General features: G+C 49.6%; 1 protein-coding gene across 3 annotated transcripts; it reads left to right on the forward strand.

The window, feature by feature from the left end:
- The first annotated feature begins 453 nt into the window (after positions 1-453).
- Positions 454-25,345, forward strand: LOC132387980 (NACHT, LRR and PYD domains-containing protein 3-like). Of its 3 annotated transcripts, XM_059960310.1 has the most exons (9): positions 454-616; positions 3,861-3,952; positions 7,530-7,696; positions 10,350-10,521; positions 10,620-10,685; positions 14,103-15,852; positions 22,796-22,882; positions 23,036-23,203; positions 23,368-25,345. In XM_059960310.1, the coding sequence occupies exons 2-9, from the start codon at positions 3,943-3,945 to the stop codon at positions 23,438-23,440; spliced, it is 2,493 nt and encodes an 830-aa protein (XP_059816293.1). In that variant the 5' UTR covers positions 454-616; positions 3,861-3,942; the 3' UTR covers positions 23,441-25,345. The 3 variants fall into 3 exon arrangements, with proteins under 3 accessions (XP_059816293.1, XP_059816294.1, XP_059816295.1); XM_059960311.1 differs by lacking the exon at positions 454-616 and having other exon boundaries at positions 3,858-3,952; XM_059960312.1 differs by lacking the exons at positions 454-616; positions 3,861-3,952; positions 10,350-10,521 and having other exon boundaries at positions 7,563-7,696.
- Positions 25,346-27,413: the final 2,068 nt, after the last annotated feature.

Here is a 27,413-nt window from a genome sequence, read left to right on the forward strand (position 1 = left end):
TCGCAGGGAAGCAAGAATACGGGGTTGGAAAAATAATCCTCCACAATTGATAATTGAGCAGACTAGAATGACCGAATCACCGAATTCTACCCCTATGTATTATGACTTGTATCTTACACCGTGACTGAGCCCCGGTATGTGTATCCCATCACAAACAAGAGAAAATCTTCAGATGCTGCGAAGCAACACACACAAAATGCTGGAGGAACTCAGCAGGCCAGGCAACATCTATGGAGAGTTGACGTACAGATGCTGCCTGGCCTGATGAGTTCCACCAGCATTGTGTGTGTGTTCCCTTGTATCCCTTGTTAGGTTTTGTAAAGTGTGAGGGACAGTTCCAGATTTCTTCACTCGGATCATTATATATGCATTCAAGATTTAAATTTCAGTTTAATGCTTGGTTCTCCTTTGTGTTGTTAACGTGCTTCATCGTCTCTCTGGTTAAAGTTAGACCTACAGTGAGAGATTTAGTGGAAGAAAAGCCCACAACTGGAAAGAAACCACGACTAAAGACGAGGGAAGATCAACAAGTGAACCAGCCCGAGTACTGAGAGCATCAACTGGAGAGAACCCATCTGACTCGGAGATTCCACTGATTCAGTCAGGAGAAAGTTTGGTGAGTCTCATTTATTCAAACACCGGTCCTTCAGACATTACATATCTGTACCAAGGAAGGTAGGAAATAGCTGGACAGGGACTGAATACATGTAGAAGTGCCAGTTAAGTCAGTTGCAATCACTCCAGACTTGTTAATTTCTGTCAGCATCCCAGCTCTTTGAAGCAACACACATTCCCTCACATTGCTTGCTCATTTCAAACTCTTATCGGTTCCGTTGTTTCGTTGCTTGGCTGTGTTAGGTGGCAATCATCTCAAAATGTGTTGAGAATTTTCTCCCTTTATGAGACCCGCAGCGCTTCCTGCTGTAGTGAATGCAGAAATGTGGAATTACCATGAACTGCAGCAACATGTCATTGACTCCTCTGTCTATTGCAAGCTGCAATGATATACTTGCCCTCAGGTATATCGTCGTGCAAGCCTCTGCTAAGAGCAAACCCTCTTGAAGCCAAATGTCCCAGCACCACATTTAATTCAGTCCTAACTAGCAAATGGCAACCAATAATTTACATTTACATAGCCTGGCGACATCAAGTAGTCTTCTTCCAACAAATTGCCAGAGCCTATGAACCTGTGCTTAAACAGAACTAGGTTTTGCAATGTTCCCTTTTGACCCGGTACCAAAGTCACAGGTAATACCTTTACTTGACATGAACGAATGCCCTTGCAATCGGAATTGCTTTAAATTCAGTCATTTTTTGATGGGAAGCAGCGTGTTGGGTCAGATGATGAAGGAGATGATATTAAGGTAGATGCAATGTTCAGAAAGACTGTGGAAGTATTGACTGTGGAAAGGCATCGTGCAGTGAAAAGCAGCAACAGTTTCCCCTCTCCACTCCCTCTTTCAACCTCCCATTTTATTTTTGCCGGAGTTAATCGGGGGAGTTAGGAACTCGTTCTACTCACTGACCAGTGAAAGAAAAGCCTTTGTTTCCATTCGAAGCCCAGCTTCATAAAAAGTGGGATTGAAGTGTTATCGAGATGAACATGGGGCAATTCGTAACGAAAGTTTAAATCAGATCAGCAGCAGTTTTGAAGGACCGAGTGGTCCACTTATGCATTTTGTGTGTTGATTAGACAAGTTCTGACAGCTTAATTAGTGTAACACAATATAACATCAGCAAACTAATTATATTGTGGAACTGACAAGAAACATTACATTGATTAAGTATATACATGGGGATTGGTGTATTAATGTTGTACCCCAGCGGGTTGCGGATTGACCATGACTCATTCGGTGAGCTGGTCCGCACGGTACGGGACCAAGGGACACGCTCCCCGTTCCCTGTTACTGACTCTACAGTCTCCTCATCTACAGCGTGCACCAGCCCACTGCTCATGCGTCTCACGGAGCGCCATCACGCTTGCGCTCCCGTGCTGACATTTAGACGATTTAAGCATGCTGCGCGTGCCCGGTATCTCATGTGAAGTGATGTGAGATTTACTTATCCCTCACTGGTGACAGCAAATGCCAATTTAGTATACCAACCAACGGGAATATGGGTTTCGTCATTAAGGAGTTTCCTCCCTGGACCCCACCACGCGTTTCCTAACCTGACTCCCGGGAAAGATCCAACAAGCTCGTTTTTTTAATGCTGCTCTTCCTCTCCAAGGAGTTAGCGGAGCTGCAATGGCGACAGTGGGAGTACAGGGGGTTTATTTCCTCTGAAGTAGCGAGGATAAAGAAGGCTTCAGTATATTTGTAGCAGACACCGGTAAAGTGTTAACCTACAAGTGCGGTGTTGAGTGATTTTGTGAACAAGTCACGATCTTACTATCTGACACGGTGGGCTGGAGGGACCCAGCGGATGCCTTTTGTTTGAGGTGTCTGGGTTTAAACAACAGAGTAAACAGACCCACGTTGGGCCAGCAGGCTCACCAAGGGGGTGTTATGGGGACGGATGCTTGGTGCATGGTTGCTCCCTATCTGCATTAGCGATTTATCTGAGGAACAAAATGCAACAATTATAAGTCTGTTATTGACTGAAAACATTTATATTTATTATTGCATTTAGTTTATGATAAAATCATTGTCCAATTTATGTTCAAACTCAATAGTCAGTCAACCATACATGAAAGCTGATGAATACAGTGAAATAAAACAACGTTACTGCACACCAAGCTGCCTTGTTGGAAACTGCCTATCCAAGATTTCACAAGGTCAGGCTCATTGTCTGAGTAGTATTATCTAGCCATCGTATCTCTGGTGTCCTCCCCTTCCTTTACCTTCTGTTTTACCAACATGGAATACTGTTTTCTCTTGATGTGGCCAATTTATCTGAGTTTCTCATAGGGCACAGCAGATGTCCAGGTATCTCCATTTCCTTATGGATTTGCTGTAGTTTATTATGGTCCACACTGTTGAGGGCTTTAGAGTAGTCAATAAAACACAGATAAATACTTTTCTGGAAGTCTCTCAATTTCCCCATTATCCAGCGTAGGTTAGCAATTTGCTCTCTGGTGCCTCTGCCTCTTCTAAAACCAGCTTGTACATCTGGCAGTTCGGGTTCCATATATTGCTGGAGTATTGCTTGCACAATCTTTAGAATTATCTTTCTAGCTTGTGAAAATGTTCAGTAATTTGAACAATCCTTTACAGTTCCCTTCTTGGGTATGGGGATAAAAACACATCTTAATCCAGCTTAAAGGTCATTGTTGTTTCTAATTTTTTCCCAGATCTTCTGGAAAATTGTATGCAACACATTTACAGCATCATCTTTTAGAGTTTTAAACAATTCAACCGGAGTCCTGTCACATCCTGCAGCCTTATTATTGGCAATGATTTCTATGGCCCATTCGACTTCGCTTTCCAGAATGCCTGGCTCCAGATCGATGAGGGAGTCATTGCAGGTGTCTTCGCTGTTGGATCTTTCTGCAATTCTTCTGAGTGTTCCTGCCAACTCCCTTTGATGTCCTTTGCTTCTGTGAGGTCCTTCCCTTCTTTGTCTTTTCCTATGCTCATTTTACATGAAATGTTCCTTTGATCTCCCTAACATTTAGCAAAAGTTCTCTTGTGTTTCTTTTTCCAATTCTGTTGGCTTCTTCAGCTTCAGTGCATCGCTCCTTTAAGAAAGTTTCCTTATATTTCCTTGTTATCATCTTGAACTCTGTGTTCAGTTGGAGGTCTTTGTTTCAATCTCCATTTGCTCCCTGAAATGTAGGAGAGTGAGCAGTGACCTTACAAATATGGTTTATATTATGAAGGGCAGAGTAACTGACTCACTCCTTTATTTGTGTAATTCAGGTCACTGCCAGCAGGTGGAGCTTTCTGCCACCCAGGCGGCAGACAAGAAGACGACAATCAACCAACCTCAGTCAGACTCAGAATGGACACAGGTATGTTCACTGAGCTCATTCTCATTAAAACTCTGTCCTTATGGTGCACGTGTAGTCAAATTATCAATAGTTCAGAGGGATAAACTTGGGCGATAACTGGGCAAAAGAGTGCCATCAAACGGGGTCATTGTTCCACCTGGTAAAGCGACTTTGAGCACTGGAACAATTCGCCAGCTCCAGCGCAGGGACCTAACAACCGGAAAGTTGAATCACTCTGCTCACCACACAAATCTTCACCTGAGAGAAAGGAGAAGGAGCCCCTGAATAAGGTGGCTGTGGGTAACACTCAGACAGGAAGACAACAGCGGACAATGTAACAGTCGAGGGAACAGATAGAATTTCCGTCAGCATTTGGTACGCCCTGATGTGGGAAGTGCCTCCGACAGCCAGTGAGAGAAACAGAAGGTGTTTTCTGTTTGGAAGGGCAATGTAGAATTCTCCCCAGATTAACGGGTTGTTGCACAATGGAGGTGAGGGGAGTTCCCGGTGTTTGTTTTCTGTGGCCGAGTTAAAGAACATTATATTGAGGGAGGACGGGCTGGGTGCAGGAGACGGTGAACAAGAAAAAATGTGCACAGGAAATCTGGGAGGGGGGCAACTGAAGCAATGAAATGTCCTTGGCGAATAGGATTAAAGTAAAACAAAATAATAAGTGGAGAGGGCACCGTACAAAATGCTGGAGGAACTCAGCAGGTCAGGAAGCACCTACAGAGAAAAAATAACCTTCAACGTTTCATGCTGAGGATCTGTAAATTGATTTCAAAGTCGCCTTGGGTACATAAAATGGAGTCAGCACGAGAGGAGCGTTGTTCTGGCTGAAGGTCTGTGACAAGCAGTGTTCGCAAGGATCACTGTTTCGCCATGCGTCTTGTGTGTGAATCAAACAGGTTAATCATATGATATACTGGGTGGACTTATTCGTTGATTTACAGAGTTGGAGGAGATGAATAAATTTGGGACTGTTGTCAGTGTTCAGCATCCAGTTAGAAATAGGAACAGAGAGTCACCATGTACAGTTTTGTATCAGTTTGTAACAGTTTTGTATCAGTTTGTAACAGTTTTGTATCAGTTTTTATAGAAGAGGACACTCAAAATATCCCAACACTGGATAGACAGGGGGCTCTAGGGGGAGAGAAGCTAACTACGATTCGAATCACCAAGGAAATGGTACTTGATAAATTAATGGGACTGAAGGTGAATAAATCCCCTGGACCGGATGGCTTGCGTCTTCGGGTCTTAAGGGAAGTGGCGGTCGGGATTGTGGATGCATTAGTGATAATTTTTCAAAACTCGCTGGACTCGGCAATGGTCCCGGCAGATTGGAAAAATGCTAATGTAAATCCTTTATTTAACAAGGGCAATAGACAGAAGGCTGGGAATTATAGGCCAGTTAGCCTAACATCTGTGGTTGGCAAAATGTTGGAATCGATAATTAAGGGAACAGTAACTGGGCATTTGGATAAACATAGCTTAATAGGACAAAGTCAGCATGGCTTTACAAAAGGGAAGTCACATTTGACAAATTTGTTGGAGTTCTTTGAGGACATAACATATAGGGTAGATAAAGTGGATGTGGTGTATTTGGACTTCCAAAAGGCATTTGACAAGGTGCCACACCAATGATTATTACTTAAAGTAAAAAATCATGGGATTGAGGATAATATTCTGGCATGGGTGGAGGATTGGCTTTCTAACAGAAAACAGAGAGTTGGGATAAATGGTTTATTCTCAGACTGGCAGTTGGTGACTAGTGGTGTTCCGCAGGGGTCGGTGTTGGGACCCTAACTCTTTACAATCTATATTCATGATTTGGAGAAAGGGACTAAGTGCAACGTATCGAAGTTTGCTGATGACACAAAGATGGGAGGGAGTGTAATGAGTGTGGAGGACATTGAAACCCCGCAGGGGGACATAGATAGGCTGAGTGATTGGGCAGACATTTGGCAGATGAAATATAATACTGACAAGTGTGAGGTCTTGCACTTTGGCAGGAAAAAGAATAGAGCAAGTTATTATCTAAATGGAGAGAAACTGGAAAGTGTTTCAGTGCAAAGGGATCTGGGGGTCCTGGTGCAGGAAACACAAAAAGTTAGTATGCAAGTGCAGCAGGTGGTCAAGAAGGCCAATGGAATGCTTGCTTTTATTGCTAGGGGGATGGAGTATAAGAACAGGGAGGTCTTACTGCAGTTGTACCGGGTATTGGTGAGACCACACCTGCAGTACTGCGTGCAGTTCTGGTGTCCATATTTAAGAAAGGACATACTGGCTCTCGAGGCAGTGCAGAGAAGGTTCACTAGTTTAATTCCGGGGATGGGTGGGTTGATGTATGATGAGAGGTTGAGTAGATTGGGACTCTACTCATTGGAGTTCCGAAGAATGAGAGGCGATCTTATTGAAACATATAGGATTGTGAAGGGGCTTGATCGGGTGGATGCTGGGAGAATGTTCCCAATGATGGGTGAAACTAGGACTAGGGGTCATAATCTTAAAATAATGGGATGCCGTTCCAGGACTGAGATCCGGAGAAATTTCTTCACTCAGAGGGTAGTGGGGCTGTGGATTTTACTGCCCCAGATAGCTGTGGAAGCGAAAACACTCAATAAATTCAAAATGGAGATAGACATTTTCCTGGATAAAAATGGCATTAGGGGATACGGTGAGCGAGCAGGTAAGTGGACGTGAGGCTAGGTTTAGATTAGCCATGTGATCTCCTGGGCCAGTTTTCGTTAGCCTGGATGGGTCGGAGAGGTATTTTCCAGATTTTTTCTCCTCAATTGGCAAATTGTTTTTCTTTCCCCCGGGTGATCACACGGGTTTGGGCGGAATGAATAATAAAATAAAATGGTTGGCATGGTGCCCTGTTGGTTGGCACTGTTGCCTTGTGGGATTCGGTGAAAACTAGAGTTAAGATTGGATCAGCCATGATCTTGTTGAATGGCGGAGCAGGCTTGAGAGGCCGATTGGCCTACTCCTGCTCCTATCTCTTATGTTCTTATGTTCTTATGTACAGATAATTCAGGCAAATGTGAGAAGTTGCATTTTGAGAGGTCAAATTCGCGAGCAATGTGCAAGGTGAATGTTGGGACTGATAATAAGATTGATGTACTGTCGGGTCTTGTGATGGATGTGCACAGCTCCCTGAAGGTGGCAACACAATTGGTAGTGTGCTAACGATGAGTTGAGGTATTTGTTAAAGTTAGACTGTAACTGGATACGCGTTGGTTAAGTGACAATTTCAGTATTGTGCGCAAATCGAGAATGATGTGGAGGGTCTGTAGAGGGTGCAGACGAGTTTCACCACAAAAACCTGAGGTAACAGGTCTGTTTAGATGCTAAAGTTTAAAGGGGATTTAGGATGCATGTTTTCCACAGAGAGTGATCGGTGTCTGGAATGAGCTGCCGAGGGAGGAACTGGAAACTGATACTCAGCAGCGTCTGAGAGGCGTTTGAACTCATGAGTTCTCCGGAAACGGAGGGACATTGATCATGTTCCTGAAGATGGGATCGGTTTAAATTGGCATCTTGTCCGCTTATGCATGCTACACTCTACTATTTTATGTTCTATGACCGACTACAGATCTGAACTCCGCCATCTCCGCCTTCCTGTCAAATTGTGAGGATCACCAACTGTTCCAGTTGACGAGTTTCTACATGGAGCGACTGGAGCAGGCGATTGAGCAGGGTGTGGAGGGAATCGGTTTCATGCTAACTCATGATCATCATTTCAATGAGCGAGAGTATCACGTAAGTGGTTGGAACATAGCCCGAGTGTATATTCTACTGAATCTAACACAGACCGACAGAACCGGTGTAACGGCACCTCTCGGCTGTGAAAATCCTGTAATGCCTGTGGTGAACATCAAGAAAAGAGTTTTCCTCTGCGAAAATCCGGAACCTTTATCCGGAACCAATACAAGCCTCTCTCCAGTTTTCTGATCACATTCATTTGTAGACAGATTAGGATACAGACAATGATTGACTGGTGAATTTAGTGATGTGATACTCGACGGACATTGCAAGTGGACAGAGAACCATTTTACACCACTCTTCCTGACATCACACCATGTTCCCAATGTTCGACCTTAATGGCCATTCACCAATCTATGTTCTTCTCATGACCCACGGGTTTCCCACAAATCAAATATATAGTGACTTATTTCTCAGCTCATTCTCAGTCTACCTTCAACCCCATTTTCAACTCAGGCAACACTGACTATCGTCTCTCATTTGAACTGCTGACCCTTTTTTGATCAATATCCCAACATGCCTCATGTTTCTGTTACCTTGTGACTTCCAATTTGCGTTTGTAATTACCACAGCATATATTGTTAATATGGGAAGTGCAACATTAGTGCCACTGAAAATATTCCAAGCATCTACAGCTAACATAGAATTACAAAGAAACAGCTTTCCAATGGTCCTCGTGCTACTGGAGTGTGTTCACCTATTACCACCCAGAATGAATATTAGTGAAGAGCCAGACACCATACTGAACACGACATTCCACGTGAGGCAGCTGACAATTTCAGTCCAAACTTCTTACTCAACATTACCACCGGTCGCCTTTGGTCTGTCACACATACACAATAGTCCTGAGTTTGCTGGCTGCTCCTCACTGCCAGTTTCCAGCTGTTGGCTGGCACTGGACCCCTCATGGAGCCTGGCAGTGAAATGTGAATCTGCTGCGGTTCGCCAGGGATTACCCTGGCAAAACTCAACAGTGACCCGGCCATAGTTTCACCTAGTCATAGTCATCAAACCTTACAGTACAGCAACAGGCTCTTCTGCCCATCTAGCCCACACCGACCTATTATCTGCTTAGTCCCATTGATCTGAACCCGGACTGGAGACATCCAAAACTCCCCCATGGAATAAACGTATCCAAAATGATCTTAAGTAATCAACTCGAATGTACATCGACTAATTAAGATGGCAGCACGCTCCGCGCTCTTCAGCAACCTCTGAGTGAACAAGTTCCCCCTCATATTGCCTTTCACCTGTCATCATTACCCTATGATCTCCAATTCCAGTCCCACCCAACCTCAGTAATAAATGCATTTTCACACTAACTCTCTCTATAGCTTTTATAAATGTGTATATCTCTTTCACATCTCTCATGGTCCTCCTACATTCTGTGGAGTAATGTCCTAACCTATTCACACTTTCTCTATAGATCCTCAACTCCTGGTAACAATCTGTATATTATTCTGCATTCGTTCAATCTTATTGATCTCCTTCCAGGAGGTAGATGTACACATTGCTTCAAATTAGCCTCTGCAACATCAGTTTCGACATAATATCCCAACATCTGTATTCAATATTTTGATTTATGAAGCCCCATGTCTGAAAAGCTTTACAACGCCATCTAACTTCGATAACACTTTCAAGAAATTTTGGATCTGTATCACTGCAGGATCTCATCACACTTCCTACTCTTGTCATTGGTACCAGCGTGGACCAAGACCTGGTCATACTGCCCTTAAGACAGTTTCAGTGTCGATACAAGATATCACTGACCTTGGTAACACACCATCCAAAAATCCTGTTCTCCTAAATAGAATCTCCAGTCTGTTCTCCTGACATTGAACTCCCCCTGTCAGTGCAGCTCAGCACTTCTCATCCCTTCCGAGTCACAAAGCCAAACTCAGTGCCAGAGGCATAATCACTGTGGCTTTCCTCTGTGAGGTCACACCCCGAAACAGAAAGCCGTATACCTGTTATAGAGGGTTTTCTTCAGTGGCTGTCTATCCTCTTCTTACACATACCCCCGCTTCCCCAGCTGACATCACCCAGTTGCCTGTGTCCTGTTCCCTTACCCCGCTGACGTCACCCAGTTGCCTGTGTCCTTCGTCCAGCTCCCTCCCTGTAGTCTGTCAGTCAACCTCAGCCCCCCGAGTGATCCCGGGTTCATCCAGCTCCATCTCCAATTCCTCAGCACAGTCTGTAAGAAGCTGCAGCTGGATGAAATTCCCGAAAGTGCAGTTGTCAGGGACACTGGAGGTCTCCCTGTCTTGCCGCACCCAATAGGAAGAACATCCCACTATCCTGCCTGGCATTCCCACTGTTATAACCGTGAAAAAAAGAAAAGAAATATTACCCAAGATCTACCTAAATCCTCTGCCTCTCCTCACTGAGCCCTCAATATCAATAACCTACTCTATCTCTGGCTATGTCTGCTCCTTTTAAACCTTGCCAGATGGGTAAGTACTCTGCAATCTATGGGATTCAGAAAGTCATGACTGACCACACTAACTTCTTTTAAAATCTCTTTCCTGCAACGAAAACTTCAATGGCTCTTCAATCTTTGTCCTGCAAAATATGCTGGGTCAGTCCACGCTCAGGGTAGATTTGCACCCATCCCTCCACTCCTCAATATATTCCCCATTGTTCATTACAGAGCGTGGCTGAGCTCGCGGAGAAGGGAAACCGACCGGGCGCTTCCAAACTCCTCCTGGATCTGGTGATGGAGAAGGGCTCCGGGGCCCGGAGAGTGATGTGGGAATCCTATGTGAAACTACATCACCATTTACCGAAGCTGAGCAGAATATTGGATGAAATACGGGAACGAGGTACGGTGAACAATATACTGTGTGTTAGAGATGTAAGTGCTGATGAATTTATAGTATTATATAGAACAGACTTCATGCAGGTTAATCTGTTTGAACAGGTAACGGCCAGTTCGCCTACATGGAAACTGAGCGGGGTTTCTCTGAAGTGCCCAAGCATCTGAAAGGTGAGCGCTTATTTCACTCTGAGAGTCTGAACACATGTCTTTACATGCCTGTTTAGAGACGGTCAGAATCTGGAAGACAGGTTTTTGTTGCTGTGGCTGAAGGACAGGAAGCAATTTGCATTCGTCACAACACCCGGAAGCTTCCCGATCTCGGGATCTGTACCCAGAGGCCTCTATGAGTTTGATTAACAGACATTCCCGTCGGCCTCTGTCCTGTTGCAATCGCTGTACTGACCTCTCTGCCTATCTTTGTATCATCCGCAAACGTTGCTATAAATATATTTATTCCATCATCTAAATAATTGACAAAGAATCTGAAAAACAAGGGTCCCAATACCGATCCCTGAGGAACACCACCAGTCACTGGCAGCGGATCAGAAAAAGGCCCTTTTATTCCCACCCGCTGTCTGCTGCCTGTCAGCAATTCCGCTCCACGTGCCAGTATCTTTCCTGTGACGCCATAGATTTTTATCTGGGTAAGCAGGTTCGTGTGCGGCAGCTTATCAAATGCCTTCTGAAAATCCAAGTAAATGGCATCCAAAGACTCTCCTTAGTCCAGTCTGCTTCTTACTACCAACTTGAAATCTAACAGAACCATTGCTAACTTATTTTGTCATTAATCTCAAAGTACCTCGAAACTTCAACCTTAGTAAGAGACTCCAACACTTTCCCATCGCAGAGGTTTGGCTAACTGGCCTATAATTTCCTTTCTTTTGCCTTCCTCCCTTCTTAAAGAGTAGAGTGACAATGTCAATCTTCCAGTCCTCCGGGACCATGCCCGAATCAAGTGATTCTTCAAAGATCATGACCAATCCATCCGTCATCCCTTCAGCAACCTCTCTCAGATCTCTGGGATGTAGTCCATCTGTCCCAGGTGACTTAGCACCTTAAGAGTTTTCAGTATGCTGAGATGTTTATCTTTTGTAATAGCAATGGCACTCACTCCTACTGCCTGTCACTCGCAGACCACTGCATGTTGCTAGCATCTTTCACAGTGAGGATATATGCAAAGCACACATTAAGCTATTCTGCCATTTGTTTGTCCACCATTACTATCTCACCGACATAATTTTCCAGTATCAACTCTCACCTCCCATTTACTCTTTATATTCCTGAAAAAGGTGTATATTATCCTGCTTTATATTATTGGCTTTTCTGCCCTCATATTTCATCTTTTTCCCTTCTTATCGCTTTTTTAGTTGCCTTTTGTTGGATTTTAAAGGTTGTCTATTAATACAACTTTCCCTCACTTTTGTTATCTTACATGCCCTTTCCTTGGCTTTTATGCAATCCTTAACTTCCTTTGTCACCCATGGTTGCCTGCACGTGACACTTGAGAACGTCTTCCTCCATGGGCCGTATCCATCCTGCAACTTGAGACCTATTCCCAGAAGCTTCAGCCATCTCTGCTAGTATCCTTCTCCAATCTACGTGGGTAAGCTTCTCTCTCGTGCCTCTGTAATTCGCTTTATTCCATAGTGATACTGATACCATAAGTTATGCTTCTCCCCCTCAAACTGCAGTATGAATTCACTCATATTATGATCACTACCAGTTCTGTGTTTTTTTGCATTAAGCTTCCTTATAAGATCCGAGCTATTACATAACACCCAATCAAAGACAGAAATTTCCTGAGTAGTCTCAAGCACAAGCTGCTCTAAAACGCTCTCTCGTAGGTATTCAATAAATTCCCTTTCTTGTGATCCAACTCCTGAAGTTTTTTGGATTTTCTAATTCCCCGTGCATATTGAATTATGTCATCACCTTGATGACACGCCTTTCCCAGCTCCCTTTGCAATCTCAAACCCACACCTTCGCTACTATTTGAAGATCAATATAAGAATCCCATAAAGCTTTTTTAACCCCTGTAGTTTCTCATCTCCACCCAGAAAGATTCAGCATTCTCTAACCCTATGTAACCTCATTATCAAGATGTGACTCCATCTTGAACCAACACAGCCACACCACCACCGACTATGCCTTCCTGCCTGTTTGTCGACAAGACGTTTATCCTTTAACGTTAAGCTTCCAACTATGGTCTTCTTTCAGCCACGACTCAGTGATGCCCACAACAATCTCTAACTGCGCCAAGAGTTTGTCCACCTTATTCTAAATGATGCGTGCATTTAAATACAATGCGTTTAGTCCGGCATCTCCACCCTTTTGAATTTTGTCTATGCGGTACAATTTAACAGTTTGCTCTCTCTGTATTTGAACCCAGTCATTGGCTTGTCCACCCTAACATTCATGTTAAACCCATCATCTACTTGTAAAACTGCTGGTTCATCCAAAGCTTTATCGTCCTAGTTCCAGTCCCCCGGCCATTTTAGGTTAAAACACTCCCAACATCTCCAGTAAATCTGCCCGTAAGAATATTGGTCCTCATCGGATTCACGTGCAACCCGTGCCTTTTGTACAGGTCCTACCTACCCCGGAAGTGGTCTCAATTATCCAGAAACCTGAATTCCTACCCTCTGCTCCAAATGCTCTGCCACACATTTCTCTGCCACCTCATTCTATTCCTATTGCCACTGTCGGGTGGCACAGGCAGCAATCCTGAGATCATTACTTTTGAGGTCCTGTTCCTCAGCTTTTTTCCTAACCCCCTGTGTTCTGTTTTCCAGACCTCCTCCCTTTTCTCTTCCTATGTCGTTGTTACCAATGTTTGTCACGACTTTGGGCTGCTCAACCTCCCTTCTCAGGGTATTGGAACGCGTCCAGAAACATTTCGGACAATGGCACCTGAGAGGCAAAGTCCCAGCGGTGTCCACAGAATCGCCTGCCTGCCCTCCTGACTTTAGAGTTCCCCATTACCGCTGCCATCCTCTTCAGCTTCCTGCTCTTCCACACATCATCGGGGATTTGCCTGGGTTCATGTACCAGCTCCTCGGAGAATTAGAGACTGTAGACCAGTGCGGGGTGTGTCACATCGTGACTGGCTCAGCCTGGAAAAGGAAACAGAAATTATGTTCCTTTTCTGTGACTCAGTACTGACAGCTTAGGAGTGTCAAGAACATGGGTTCCATTGTGAGAGAAGTAAAAGTCAATAGAACAAGTAAATGCCCCTCCCCACTGTTACCCTCTGTAGGGTTGCACAGTTCAGCAGAAGCTGAGCAGTGAAAGCAGTGAAACCACCCGCTCCACACAACACTCTCCTCTCCAGAATCACGTGTGCACTTGGTGCTCACTGGAACACCGGGGAATCTGCAAACTACCAACAGAGTGGAGAGTGGAGCCTTTAACAGCGGATCTGAAATGTTTCTGGGCCGTCATTCATCTTCAGACACTCTAAGCGCTGATCTCCGAATTTCACCCAAACAATGTCTTTCACAAGAATTGTTTTTATTTAAAGAAAATATGTTGTATGCTCCATGTACATCAGATCAGGCATTGACAACTATTTCTGTCCGTCCTAAGATGTTCGAAGGAAACACATGGAGACTCTGCGGGCACAAACTGAAACACTGAGAGTGAACACGATCCTGATGAGGGAGAAGGTGAAGGTTTTCCAGCTGGTTGATCGATACGCTGAACTCACGGTCATTTCTACTGTTCGAGATCGGACACTGGTGGAACATGAGCTGCTGGCAAGAGGCAGAGACCACGAGGAGTGGAGAGAAAAAGATCTCCGTGGTAAGCTAGAAAAAATCCGGACTGATCAGTTATTCAAGAAGAGTTTTGTTCAAAAATTGAAAAGATCTATCTTTAGAAACAAATCAGGGATGTCCGCAGCAGTGGCTGGAGTCCCAGGGATCGGGAAAACAACAATGGTACAAAAGATTGTTTACGACTGGGCCGAGAGGAAGATATACCAACAATTCCAGTTTGTCTTCAGTTTCAAATTCCGGGATTTAAACACCATTAACTGCAGAATAAACCTGAAGGAACTGATTCTGCATCATTATCCCTACTTTGGGAATATCCTGAGAGAGGTCTGGAAACACACAGAGGGACTGCTGTTCATATTCGACGGATTGGATGAATTCAAGGACAAAATCAACTTTGTTGATGGTCGGAGAGACACAGAATCACAGTACACAGATCCTGAATTCAAGTGCAATGTGTCTGATATTGTGTACAGTTTAATCCAGGGCAAGCTGCTCCCAGGGTGTTCAGTGCTGGTGACCACCCGTCCCACTGCGTTACATTTATTGGAAAAGGCGGATATCAGTGTCTGGGCTGAAATCCTGGGATTTGTTGGTGAGGAAAGGAAGGAATATTTCATCAGGTATTTTGAAGATCAGAAGGTGGCAGAAGCAGTTTTCAAACACGTGAAGGAGAATGAGATCCTGTACACCATGAGCTACAACCCCTCCTACTGCTGGATCCTCGCTCTGGCACTGGGCCCCTTCTTCACACAAAGAGTCAGGGACCCGCAGCGAGTTCCCAAGACCATCACCCAACTGTACTCCTACTATATTTACCACATCCTGAAAAACCATGGCCGTGAGATTGAGAACCCCCGTGATGTGTTACTCAGAGTTGGTCAGATGGCCTTCAGAGGAGTGTCCGAGAAGAAGATTGTGTTTACAGGTGGAGATTTGATCAACTACAATCTGCAGCCTTCCCAGTTCCTGTCCGGTTTCCTGATGGAGCTTTTGGAGAGAGAGGATTCTGCCCAGAGCGTGGTGTACACATTCCCACACCTCACCATCCAAGAGTTTGTAGCTGCAGTCGCACAATTCCTGAATCCACATCCCGGGGATATCCTGAAATTCCTCACTGGAGCCCACAACACGACAGATGGGCGATTTGAGGTATTTCTCCGTTTTGTTGCTGGTCTCTCCAACCCAATGACAGCTCGCGGCCTGGAGGATTTTCTGGGTCCATTTCCCAATGAAACAACCTGCCGGGTGATTGACTGGGTGAAGGAGGAGGTTAAACGCCGGAGTAGAAACACAGCGAGTGAAGCTGATAAAAGGAGCCTCCTGAACACATTGCACTACCTGTTTGAATCTCAGAATCGTGGACTGGCTCAGGCAGCGCTGGGATTTGTGGAAAGGTTTTCACTCAGTGGAATGACACTGACACCAATTGACTGCGCGGTCCTGTCTCATGTCATCGGACTCTGTGATACAATAAAACAGCTCGACCTGGAGAACTGCCACATTCAGTATGAGGGAATACAGCGGCTGGGACCCGGGCTGCACAAGTGCCAGGAGTTGAGGTAACTTGATTTATCTCTCACTCTGATCTGTGAAACTGTTCCATTGTGTTGTTTCAATGTAGAGGAATTTTGGTAAATTTGTAGTAAATCAGATTGTGAAGACTTGTGACAAATGCCCAGGGGATCAGTCAGTAATTCCCCAAGGACCGGAGGGTTCTGTGGTTCCTTGTGAAGGGATGTTGGAGACTTCATCAGTTCAGTGAACAACGGCCATTGGTTTAATGGTAGTAAATCACAGGAATGGCTGAGTTTCTCGCTGCCTGTGACACGTCCATTGACAATGTTCCTTCTCACTGTGACTGACACCCAGACCGACACTGACTGCAGCAGGTGGGTCAGAGAATCAGACCCCCTTCCCGGTGAGGGACAAGAGACCGTCAGCAGACTGACCCAGTGAGAAGGAAAGAATTACCATTGTGAGATTGTCTTCCAACTGCCCTTCCCCGTGTGTGACTTTGCTCACTTCCAGATACGCAAAGAGCGAGGGCGCATCTCCTCTGGGTCTCTGTTCAGACCCAACACACACGTACAAAAAATGTCTGCGTCCTCTCGTCTTGTAGGATTATCGTTTACCCTTGGAATCCTCCTGTGGGACTTCTCATCCCAATCTCCCTTCCATTCTTTGGAATCTCGCCCCCATTCCCATTCCTCCCGTGGACTCTCTATTACTCTTTCCTCATCCTCCTGTGGGATGTCTTGTCCACACACCCCACCACCCTTCTTGTGAGATCAATCTTCCCCATACCCTTTCCACCTGTGGGATCACTACTCCCCATCCGCCCTCCTCCTGTGGAATCTCTGCTCCCCATCCACCTGCCACCAGTGGGATCTCTTGCCCATCCCCCTTCCTCCTGTGGGATCTCAACTCCCCATCCCCCTTCCTCCTGTGGGATCTCTCCTACCCATCCCCCTTCCTCCTGTGGGATCTCTCTTCCCAATCCTCCTTCCTCCTGTCGGATCTCTCCTCCCCATCCCCCTTCCTCCTGTGGGATCTCTCCTCCCCATCCCCCTTCCTCCTGTGGGATCTCTTCCCCAACACCCTTCCTCCTGTGGGGTCTCTCTTCCCCGTCCCCCTTCCTCCTGTGGGATCTCTCTTCCCCATCCCCCTTCCTCCTGTGGGAACTCTCCTCCCCATCCTGCTTCCTCCCGTGAAATCTCCTCCCCATCCCCCTTCCTCCTGTGGGATCTCCCCTCCCCATCCCCCTTCCTCCCGTGAAATCTCCTCCCCATCCCCCTTCCTCCTGTGGGATCTCCCCTCCCCATCCCCCTTCCTCCTGTGGGATCTCCCCTCCCCATCCCCCTTCCTCCTGTAGGATCTCTCCTCCCCATCCCACTTCCTACTATGGGATCTCTTCCCCACCCCCCTTCCTCCTGTGGGATCTCTCCTCCCCATCCTCCCTCCTCATGTGGGATCTCTCCTCTCCATCCCCCTTCCTCCTGTGGGATCTCTGCTCCCCATCCTCCTTCCTCCTGTGGAATCTCATTTCCCAATTCCACTTCCTCCTGTGGGATCTCTCCTCCCCATCCTCCCTCCTCATGTGGGATCTCTCCTCTCCATCCACCTTACTCCTGTGGGATCTCTTCCCGTTCCCCCTTCCTCCGGTGGGATCTCTCATCCCCATCCCCCTTCCTCCTGTGGGATCTCTCCTCCCCATCCTCCTTCCTCCTGTGGAATCTCATTTCCCAATTCCACTTCCTCCTGTGGGATCTCTCTTCCCCATCCCCCTTCCTCCTGTGGGATCTCTCCTCCCCATCCACCTTCCTCTTGTGGGATCTTTTCCCCAACCCTCTTCCTCCGGTGGGATCTCTCTTCCCCATCCTCCTTCCTCCTGTGGGACCTCTCTTCCCCATCCCCCTTACTCCTGTGGGATCTCTCTTCCCCATCCCCATTCCTCTTGTGAGATCTCTCTTCCGCATCTACCGTCCTCCTGTGGGATCTCTCCTCCCCATCCCCATTCCTCCTGTGGGATCTCACCTCCCCATCCCCCTTACTGATGTGGGATCTCTTCCGCAACCCCCATTCCTCCTGTGGGATCTCTCCCCACATCCTGCTTCCTCCTGTGGGATCTTTCATCCCCATCCTCCCTCCTCCTGTGGAATCTCTCCTCCCCATCCACCTTCCACCTGTGGGATCTCTTGCCTATCCACCTTCCTCCTGTGGGATCTCAACTCCCCATCCCCCTTCCTCCTGTGGGATCTCTCCTCCCCATCCACCTTCCTCTTGTGGGATCTTTTCCCCAACCCTCTTCCTCCGGTGGGATCTCTCTTCCCCATCCTCCTTCCTCCTGTGGGACCTCTCTTCCCCATCCCCCTTACTCCTGTGGGATCTCTCTTCCCCATCCCCATTCCTCCTGTGGGATCTCACCTCCCCATCCCCCTTACTGATGTGGGATCTCTTCCGCAACCCCCATTCCTCCTGTGGGATCTCTCCCCACATCCTGCTTCCTCCTGTGGGATCACTACTCCCCATCCTCCCTCCTCCTGTGGAATCTCTCCTCTCCATCCACCTGCCACCTGTGGGATCTCTTGCCCATCCCACTTCCTCCTGTGGGATCTCAACTCCCCATCCCCCTTCCTCCTGTGGGATCTCTCCTACCCATCCCCCTTCCTCCTGTGGGATCTCTCTTCCCAATCCTCCTTCCTCCTGTCGGATCTCTCTTCCCCTTCCCCCTTCCTCCTGTGAGATCTCTTCCCCATCCCCATTCGTCCTGTGGGATCTCCCTTCCCCATCCCCCTTCCTCCTGTGGGATCTCACTTTCCCATCCCACTTCCTCCTGTGGGATCTCTCTTCCCAATCCCCCGGCCTCCTGTGGGATCTCTCCTACTCAACCCCCTTCCTCCTGTGGGATCTCTCCTCCCCATCCTCCTTCCTCCAGTGGGATCTCTCCTCCCCATCCCCCTTCCACCTGTGGGATCTCTTCCCCAACACCTTTCCTCCTGTGGGGTCTCTCTTCCCCGTCCCCCTTCCTCATGTGGGATCTCTCTTCCGCATCCCCCTTCCTCCTGTGGGAACTCTTCCCCATCCCCCTTCGTCCTGTGGGATCTCCCTTCCCCATCCCCCTTCTTCCTGTGGGATCTCTCCTACTCAACCCCCTTCCTCCTGTGGGATCTCTCCTCCCCAGTCCCCATCCTCCTGTGGGATGTCTTCCCCTCCCACTTACACCGGTGGGATCTCTCCGCCCCATCCTCCTTCCTCCAGTGGGATCTCTCCTCCCCATCCTCCTTCCTCCAGTGGGATCTCTCCTCCCCATCCCCCTTCCTCCTGTGGGATCTCTTCCCCAACACCTTTCCTCCTGTGGGGTCTCTCTTCCCCGTCCCCCTTCCTCCTGTGGGATCTCTCTTCCCCATCCCCCTTCCTCCTGTGGGAACTCTTCCCCATCCCCCTTCGTCCTGTGGGATCTCCCTTCCCCATCCCCCTTCCTCCTGTGGGATCTCTCTTTCCCATCCCACTTCCTCCTGTGGGATCTCTCTTCCCAATCCCCCTGCCTCCTGTGGGATCTCTCCTCCCCATCCCCCTTCCTCCTGTGGGATCTCTCCTCCCCATCCCCCTTCCTCCTGTGGAATCTCTCTACCGAATCCCCCTTCCTCCTGTGGGATCTCTCTTCCCAATCCTCCTTCCTCCTATGGGATCTCTCTTCCCCATCCCCCTTCGTCCTGTGGGATCTTTCTTCCCCATCCCCCTTCCTCCTGTGGTATCACTCTTTCCCATCCCCCATCCTCCTGTGGGATCTCTCTTCCCAATCCCCCTTCCTCCTGTGGGATCTGCCCTCCCCATCCCCCATCCTCCTGTGGGATCTCTCCTCCCCATCCCCCATTCTCCTCTGGGATCTCTCATCCCCATCCCCCTTCATCCTGTGGAATCTCCCTTCCGAATCCCACTTCCTCTTGTGGGATCTCTCCTCCCCATCCCCCTTCATCCTGTGGAATCTCCCTTCCGAATCCCACTTCCTCCTGTGGGACCTCTCTTCCTCATCCCCCTTCCACCAGTGGGATCTCTCCTCCCCATTCCCCTTCCACCTGTGGGATCTCTCCTCCCCAATCCCCCTTCCTACTGTGGGATCTCTATTCCCCACCCACCTTCCTCCTGTGGGATCTCTCTTCCCCATCCCCCTTCCTCCTGTGGAATCTCCTCCTCATCCCCCTTCCTCCTGCGGGATCTCTCCTCCCCATCCTCCTGTGGGATCTCTCCTCCCCATCCCCCATTCTCCTCTGGGATCTCTCATCCCCATCCCCCTTCATCCTGTGGAATCTCCCTTCCGAATCCCACTTCCTCTTGTGGGATCTCTCCTCCCCATCACCCTTCCTCCTGTGGAATCGCCTCCCCATCCCCCTTCCTCCTGTGGGATCTCCCCTCCCCATCAACCTTCCTCCTGTGGGATCTCCCTACCCAATCCCCCTTCCTCCTGTGGGATTTCTACTCCCCATCCCCCATGCTACTGTGGGATGTCTCCTCCCCATCCCCCTTCCTGCTGTGGGATCTCTCCTCCCCATCCCCATTCCTGCTGAGGGATCTCTCCTCCCCATCCCCCTTACTGCTGTAGGATCTCTTCCGCAACCCCCATTCCTCCTGTGGGATCTCTCTCCACATCCTGCTTCCTTCTGTGGGATCACTACTCCCCATCCTCCCTCCTCCTGTGGAATCTCTCCTCCCCATCCACCTTCCACCTGTGGGATCTCTTGCCTATCCCCCTTCCTCCTGTGGGATCTCAACTCCCCATCCCCCTTCCTCCTGTGGGATCTCTCCTACCCATCCCCCTTCCTCCTGTGGAATCTCTCTACCCAATCCCCCTTCCTCCTGTGGGATCTCTCCTCCTCATCCGCCATCCTACTGTGGGATCTCTCCTCCCCATCCCCCTTCCTCCTGTGGGATCTCTCCTCCCCATCCCCCTTACTGCTGTAGGATCGCTTCCGCAACCCCCATTCCTCCTGTGGGATCTCTCTCCACATCTTGCTTCCTTCTGTGGGATCACTACTCCCCATCCACCTTCCACCTGTGGGATCTCTTGCCCATCCCCCTTCCTCCTGTGGGATCTCTCTTCCCCATCCCCCTTCGTCCTGTGGGATCTCTCTTCCCCATCCCCCTTCCTCCTGTGGGATCTCTCTTTCCCATCCCACTTCCTCCTGTGGGATCTCTCTTCCCAATCCCCCTTCCTACTGTGGGATCTCTCCTCCTCAACCCAGCCTTCCTCCTGTGGGATCTCTCCTCCCCATTCCCCTTCCTACTGTGGGATCTCTTCCCCACCCCCTTACACCTGTTGGATCTCTCCTCCCCATCCTCCTTCCTCCAGTGGGATCTCTCCTCCCCATCCCCCTTCCTCCAGTGGGATCTCTCCTCCCCATCCCCCTTCCTCCTGTGGGATCTCTTTTCCAACACCCTTCCTCCTGTGGGATCTCTCCTCGCCATCCCGCTTCCTGCTGTGGAATCTCCTCCCCATCCCCCTTCCTTCTGTGGGATCTCTCCTCCCCATCACCCTTCCTCCTGTGGGATCTCCCCTCCCCATCCCCCATCCTCCTGTGGGATTTCTCCTCCCCATCCCCCTTCCTCCAGTGGGATCTCTCCACCCCATCCCCCTTCCTCCTGTGGGATCTCTTTTCCAACACCCTTCCTCCTGTGGGATCTCTCCTCGCCATCCCCCTTCCTGCTGTGGAATCTCCTCCCCATCCCCCTTCCTTCTGTGGGATCTCTCCTCCCCATCACCCTTCCTCCTGTGGGATCTCCCCTCCCCATCCCCCATCCTCCTGTGGGATTTCTCCTCCCCATCCCCCATCCTACTGTGGGATCTCTTCCCCACCGCCCTTCCTCCTGTGCGATCTCTCCTCCCCATCCTCCCTCCTAATGTGGGATCTCTCCTCCCCATCCAACTTACCCCTACGGGATCTCTTCCCCATCCCCCTTCCTCCACTGGCATCTCTCATCCCCATCCCCCTTCCTCTTGTGGGATCTCTCCTCCCCATCCCCCTTCATCCTGTGGAATCTCTCTTACGAATCCCACTTCCTCCTGTGGGACCTCTCCTCCTCATCCCCCTTCCACCAGTGGGATCTCTAATCCCCATCCCCCTTCCTCCTGTGGGATCTCTCCTCCCCAATCCCCCTTCCTACTGTGGGATCTCTCTTCCCCATCCCCCTTCGTCCTGTGGAATCTCCTCCTCATCCCCCTTCCTCCTGTGGAATCTCCTCCTCATCCCCCTTCCTCCTGCGGGATCTCTCCTCCCCATCCTCCTGTGGGATCTCTCTTCCCCTTCCCCCTTCCTCCTGCGGGATCTCTCCTCCCCATCGCACTTCCACCTGTGGGATCTCTCCTCCCCACCCCCCTTCCTCCTGTGGGATCGCTCTTCCCAATCCCCCTTCCTTCTGTGGGATCTCGCCTCCTCATCCCCCTTCCGCCATTGGGATCTCTCCTCCCATCCCCCTTCCTCCTGTGGGATCTATTCCCCATCCCCCTTCCTTCTGTGGGATCTCTCCTCCCCATCCCCCTTCCTCCTGCGGAATCTCCTCCCCATCCCCCTTCCTCCTGTGGGATCTCCCCTCCCCATTACCCTTCCTCCTGTGGGATCTCCCCTCCCCATCCCCCTTCCTCCTGTGGGATCTCTCCTCCCCATCCCCCTTCCTCCTGCGGGATCTCTCTTCCCAATCCCTTTAGCTTGGTTAGGTCTATTTCGCTGTGTCCCATTTACATCTCTGTATTTCGGTCAGGAACACTTTTCTCTCCATCGGAGAATGGGACAGAATATGTGGGGTTTAGAGGTTCACACCAATTGATGAAATTACCGACATTCGGTAAATACCCTGGAGCTGGTCAGTGAGAGACATTGACAGTGATGGGAACTCCGATCAGTGATTTACTGGACAGTTTAATGTTTCCTGAAATATCCGATTTTGAGAAATTCCCCCAGACCCACGGTTTGAATCACATTGTTTATCAATCTGTCTGTTTGTGTTTAGACTTGGGGAGAATGAACTTGGAGATTCAGGAGTGAAACTGGTGTCTGCGGCTCTGAGGAACCCGGAGTGTAAAATACAGAAACTGTGGTAAGTACCAGACTGTGGGAGATTGTGGTTACAGACACTGGGTGTCTGACACTGAACATTAATGTGATCAGTAATTGTGTTACTGATAAACACTGGAGATCTGTACCGTCTCCTGTCTCTCTGTGTCCTTCACCCTCACTCTCTCATCTCCAGGCTGGACAATGTCGGTCTCACAGATTCTGGTGCCGAGGATCTCGTCTCCGCTCTCAGTACAAAACCATCACTGACGGAGCTGGACCTGGGATTAAACTCTCTGACAGACCGATCTGTCCCCGCTCTCCGCCGCCTCATCCTGACCCTCCCGAGTCTGGAGTGGATCCGGTGAGTGTTTGTGTTAATCTTCAATGTGATAAAATATCAGCGGGTCCGCGGGTTTTCTGGTGATATTTGTCTGTGAGTGTTGTTGAATCATTAACCCCGGTCCCCTGTTACTGACACTGTTGTGTGATCTGTATATTTCATCTTTATTCTTCCATCTGTTTCAGGCTGTGGGGGAATCGGTTCAGTGAGACCGGGAGGAAGGAACCGAGACCCGGACTGAGAGTGGAGACCATGTGAACATTTGAATGTGGTGAATCGGTTCAGTGAGACCGGGATGAAGGAACTGCGATCTCTACAGGAACCCAGACCCGGACTGACAGTGATCCTGTGAACATCTGAATGTGGTGAATCGGTTCAGTGAGACCGGGATGAAGGAACTGAGATCTCTGCAGGAAGTCAGACCCGGACTGAGAGTGGATCTGAACATCTGAATGTGGTGAATCGGTTCAGTGAGACCGGGATGAAGGAACTGAGATCTCTGCAGGAAGTCAGACCCGGACTGACAGTGATCCTGTGAATATCTGAATGTGTGAACATCCCCGCCCGCGGGACGGGGACATTTGGCCGACTCCCCGCCCTCCCCTTTAACTCCCGCCCTTACCTTTAACGGCCGCGCGCCGGGCTGATTCCCAACGGTTTTCACGGAACCGGCTCGGGCCTCGCGCTGTGTGCGTCGCTCGCAGCGGTCCCGCCGTGACGTGTTTCCGCCTGTTGTCCGGCGGGGCAGCTTCCGCCGGAAGTGCATGTACGAGACTCCCCACGTGACTCCCCGGGGAATTACCCGGACAGGAAGAGCCCGGAGTCCGGGGCTCAGTCTGGGACACCGGTGTCCCGGGGTGGGGGGGATGATCCCGGGAGAGAATCCTTTTGCCCCCTTTGCTGAGGACGGTGCATTCGGCAGTCTGGCCGATATAATGATGTTAAATCGACAAATCCCTCGGCAGTGACCCTGGATCTGCAGCGATCCCGGACACGGCCCTGAAGTGTGATTTTATAATCATCGGTTCCCCGATGCAGAGTGACGGTGAGAAACGGGACTGATTATTCATCCGGTCACTCGTTGTCGCCGGTCAGTTAATTGTGTGTGACTGTGAGTGAGTCGGGAGCGGTTTATTTATTCCCGCACGTCAGCAGCTCACACATAGTTTCATTTACATTTGTAAATTTACTCACACCCGGGACCAGCCACAGAGAGAATTGTCCTCCATACCGTCCCATCACACAATCCCGGGGTCAGACACAGAGTGAATCCCCCTCCACTCCGTCCCATCACACAGTCCCGGGGTCAGACACAGAGTGAATCTCCCTCCACACCGTCCCATCACACACTTGCAATGCCAAGCACACAGTGAAGCTCCGTCTGCACCATTCCATCACTCAATGAATTCCACCCTGCAAAATCTCATTTCAAGGAAGCAGACACCATCAATTTGCGGGAGACTCCTTAGCGGCCAGCCAGCTAGTTTAAATAACGTTAGCTATGTTAATGAACGAATGACACCCGTTAAACTCACCTCAACAGTGATTTAACCCCCCACGGGAAATAGAAAAGTCACTGTTGCAAACAGTGCAGCGAGCAATACTGTCATTATTCCTGACCCCTATTAGGCAGGGGAACACTTCAGTGTAGTCTGTGGTGAAATACGTTTTGTATTTTATTTTTTTTTAAATACTCTGCCATGGAGCGCTCCCTCCCTCTCCCTCCCCCTCTCAAAAAAATCGATTTGCGGGAGATTGAATATAATTCGCGGGCGTCAGGGCGCCGCTAACAATATGCGGGAGACTCCCGGAACTTCCGGGAGAGGTGGGATGTCCGACGCTTGAAATGGCCGCTGGGGAGGGAGTGACGGCTTTGGTAGAAGTGAGCACAAGAGAGGGAGGGTCGCGCTGATTTTAAAGGGGTGAATCCTTGGTTAATGCGGCCGCCAGGGATGGAGTGAGACACTGACTTACAATGGCCACTGTCGCACACAGAATCTATGGCGAAGGAACATGCGGTGCCCATGGATACAATCCCGGGATCAAGTGTGTTATTGATTGTAATAACAGTATTTTAATTTGTGTTTTATATTATCTTGGGCGTTGTACATATGTTTTAAGTCCAATAATTTTGTCATTGAATAAACTAATGTATATATCTCAGATATTGACACATACAAATATACATGTGGGTTTTGGTGAGGAGGGTGAGGTGTTTGGGAGGAAGAGGAGTGATGGGACGAGGAGTGGACTGATGAGACGCTGATCGTGGCGAAGTCACTGACTCAAAAGGGGACGGAAAAGGGAGGGGCGAAAGTCCCTGTCACAAACTGGTGGCCGACATGGAGAAGATAAAGACGGGGTGAGGAGGAGAGAAACAACAGGAAGGGAGCGGGAGTGATGGGACGGGGAGGGAGGGGATGCAATGGGACGGGAGGGAGTGGTCTGATTGGACAGGGTGGGGAGTGAAAGAAACAACAGGAAGGGAGTGGGAGTGATGGGACGGGGAGGGAGGGGGTGTAATGGGACGGGAAGGAGTGGTCTGATTGGACAGGGTGGGGAGTGTGGGGGAGTGACTTTTTCAATAGTGGAGGATGAATGGGTGGTGACCATTTCCTTCACAAATAAGACGAACTGCAAGAAAGGGGGGTGGTCGGAGACAAGGGGGAGCGGAGGGGGAGGGAGTGGTCTGATTGGACAGGGTGAGGAGTGACGTTTTCAATAGTGGAGGATCAATGGGTGGTGAAGGGAGGGGGCGTGTTCGGAGACAAGGGGGAGCGGGGGAGTGGTCTGATTGGACAGGGTGGGGAGTGACGTTTTCAATAGTGGAGGATCAATGGGTGGTGAAGGGAGGGGGCGAGTTCGGAGACAAAGGGGAGCGGGGGAGTGGTCTGATTGGACAGGGTGGGGAGTGACGTTTTCAACAGTGGAGGATCAATGGGTGGTGACCATTGACTTCACTAATAAGACGAACTGCAAGAAAGGGGGTGTGCTCGGAGACAAGGGGGAGCGGGGGGGAGTGGTCTGATTGGACAGGGTGGGGAGTGACGTTTTCAATAGTGGAGGATCAATGGGTGGTGACCATTGCCTTCACAAATAAGACGAACTGCAAGAAAGGGGGTGTGCTCGGAGACAAGGGGGATCGGGGGGGGGGGGGGGGTCGGGGACGCGGCCAGGGCTGACGAGACGGAGAGTTGAGTGTCCCAACAGAGGGAGAGAGGAGCGACTCACTCAACGACGGAGGGAAGGGAGTAGATGAAGGAGCAGAATTTCCCATCAGAAAATGTTCACCACTCAGGATGTGGTGGATGACGGGAGAAAGGGCAAGGGGCCAGAGAGGGTAAAGGGTGTCAGGAGTGACGGGGTGAGTAGGGGAGTGTCTCACTGGGTAACAGAGAGAGAGAAAGAGGGCGATGAGGAGAGGTGAAGACTGGCATCGCAAAATGGCAGCCCCAACCAGCGTACGATGCAGAGCATCGAGATGGCGGGGGGAGGAGAGCGAGGGGAGGGAGGGAAGGGTTTTGCGAGTGATGGGATGGGAAGGAGGGTGACAAGATGGTGAGTGTGAGGGAGTGGGAAGGAGGGTCTGACACTGTCACACAATGGCTGTCGGCAGAAGGTTAAATGGGGAGTCAGGAGATCGGGCACCGAGGGGAAGGAGAGGAGGGATGAGGAGATGAGATTGAATAAACGGCGACGGAAGTGAGTGGAAGGTGAGGAAAAGGGTTTGCCGCATTCTATGATGCGGGGAGAGTGGTTGTCAATGGTAACCATCACAAAATGGCCGCCAGCCAGGGTGGGATGGGCGGTGATAGCGAGGGGACAGGGAGCGCAGTGTTTCAGGGGAGACGGGAGCCGAGGGTGGGACAGGGCGTCTCGTAACAGGGGAGCAAGAACTGGGGGGTTCCCACGGGGGAGGAATGTGACTCCGGGAAGAGGCCAGCACCGTTACCCTCCTCTCCCCTCCTCAGTCTTGAAAGTCCTGCTTTGACTTTTCTTTCGGGCTGAGCTCGGCCCGAATCCTTCAGGCTGTCCCGTGGAGTAGGGGGACGTGTCGTCACTGGGGCCCGTCAAAGGCAGGAGTGGGCGCCGGTTGCCGGAGAAGACGGAGGCGAGGTCTGGCGGTGCGGGCTGGTTGGCGTGGATCACCACCATTTTCTGCAGGGTGGGGGAGAGGGAGTGGTCAGATTGAGGAGGGGAGGGGAGAAAGAGAAGGTGAGGAGAGATGAGA

The sequence above is a fragment of the Hypanus sabinus genome, unplaced genomic scaffold (assembly GCF_030144855.1).
Source record: "Hypanus sabinus isolate sHypSab1 unplaced genomic scaffold, sHypSab1.hap1 scaffold_246, whole genome shotgun sequence".
In the NCBI taxonomy this organism is placed as follows: domain Eukaryota; kingdom Metazoa; phylum Chordata; class Chondrichthyes; order Myliobatiformes; family Dasyatidae; genus Hypanus; species Hypanus sabinus.

What these genes read in the sequence shown, in the direction of transcription:
- LOC132387980 (XM_059960310.1), top strand. An exon ending in CACAAGTGCCAGGAGTTGAG is followed by an intron (nt 15,853 to 22,795) that starts GTAACTTGATTT and finishes GTTTGTGTTTAG; the next exon opens with ACTTGGGGAGAATGAACTTG. An exon ending in TGTAAAATACAGAAACTGTG is followed by an intron (nt 22,883 to 23,035) that starts GTAAGTACCAGA and finishes TCTCATCTCCAG; the next exon opens with GCTGGACAATGTCGGTCTCA.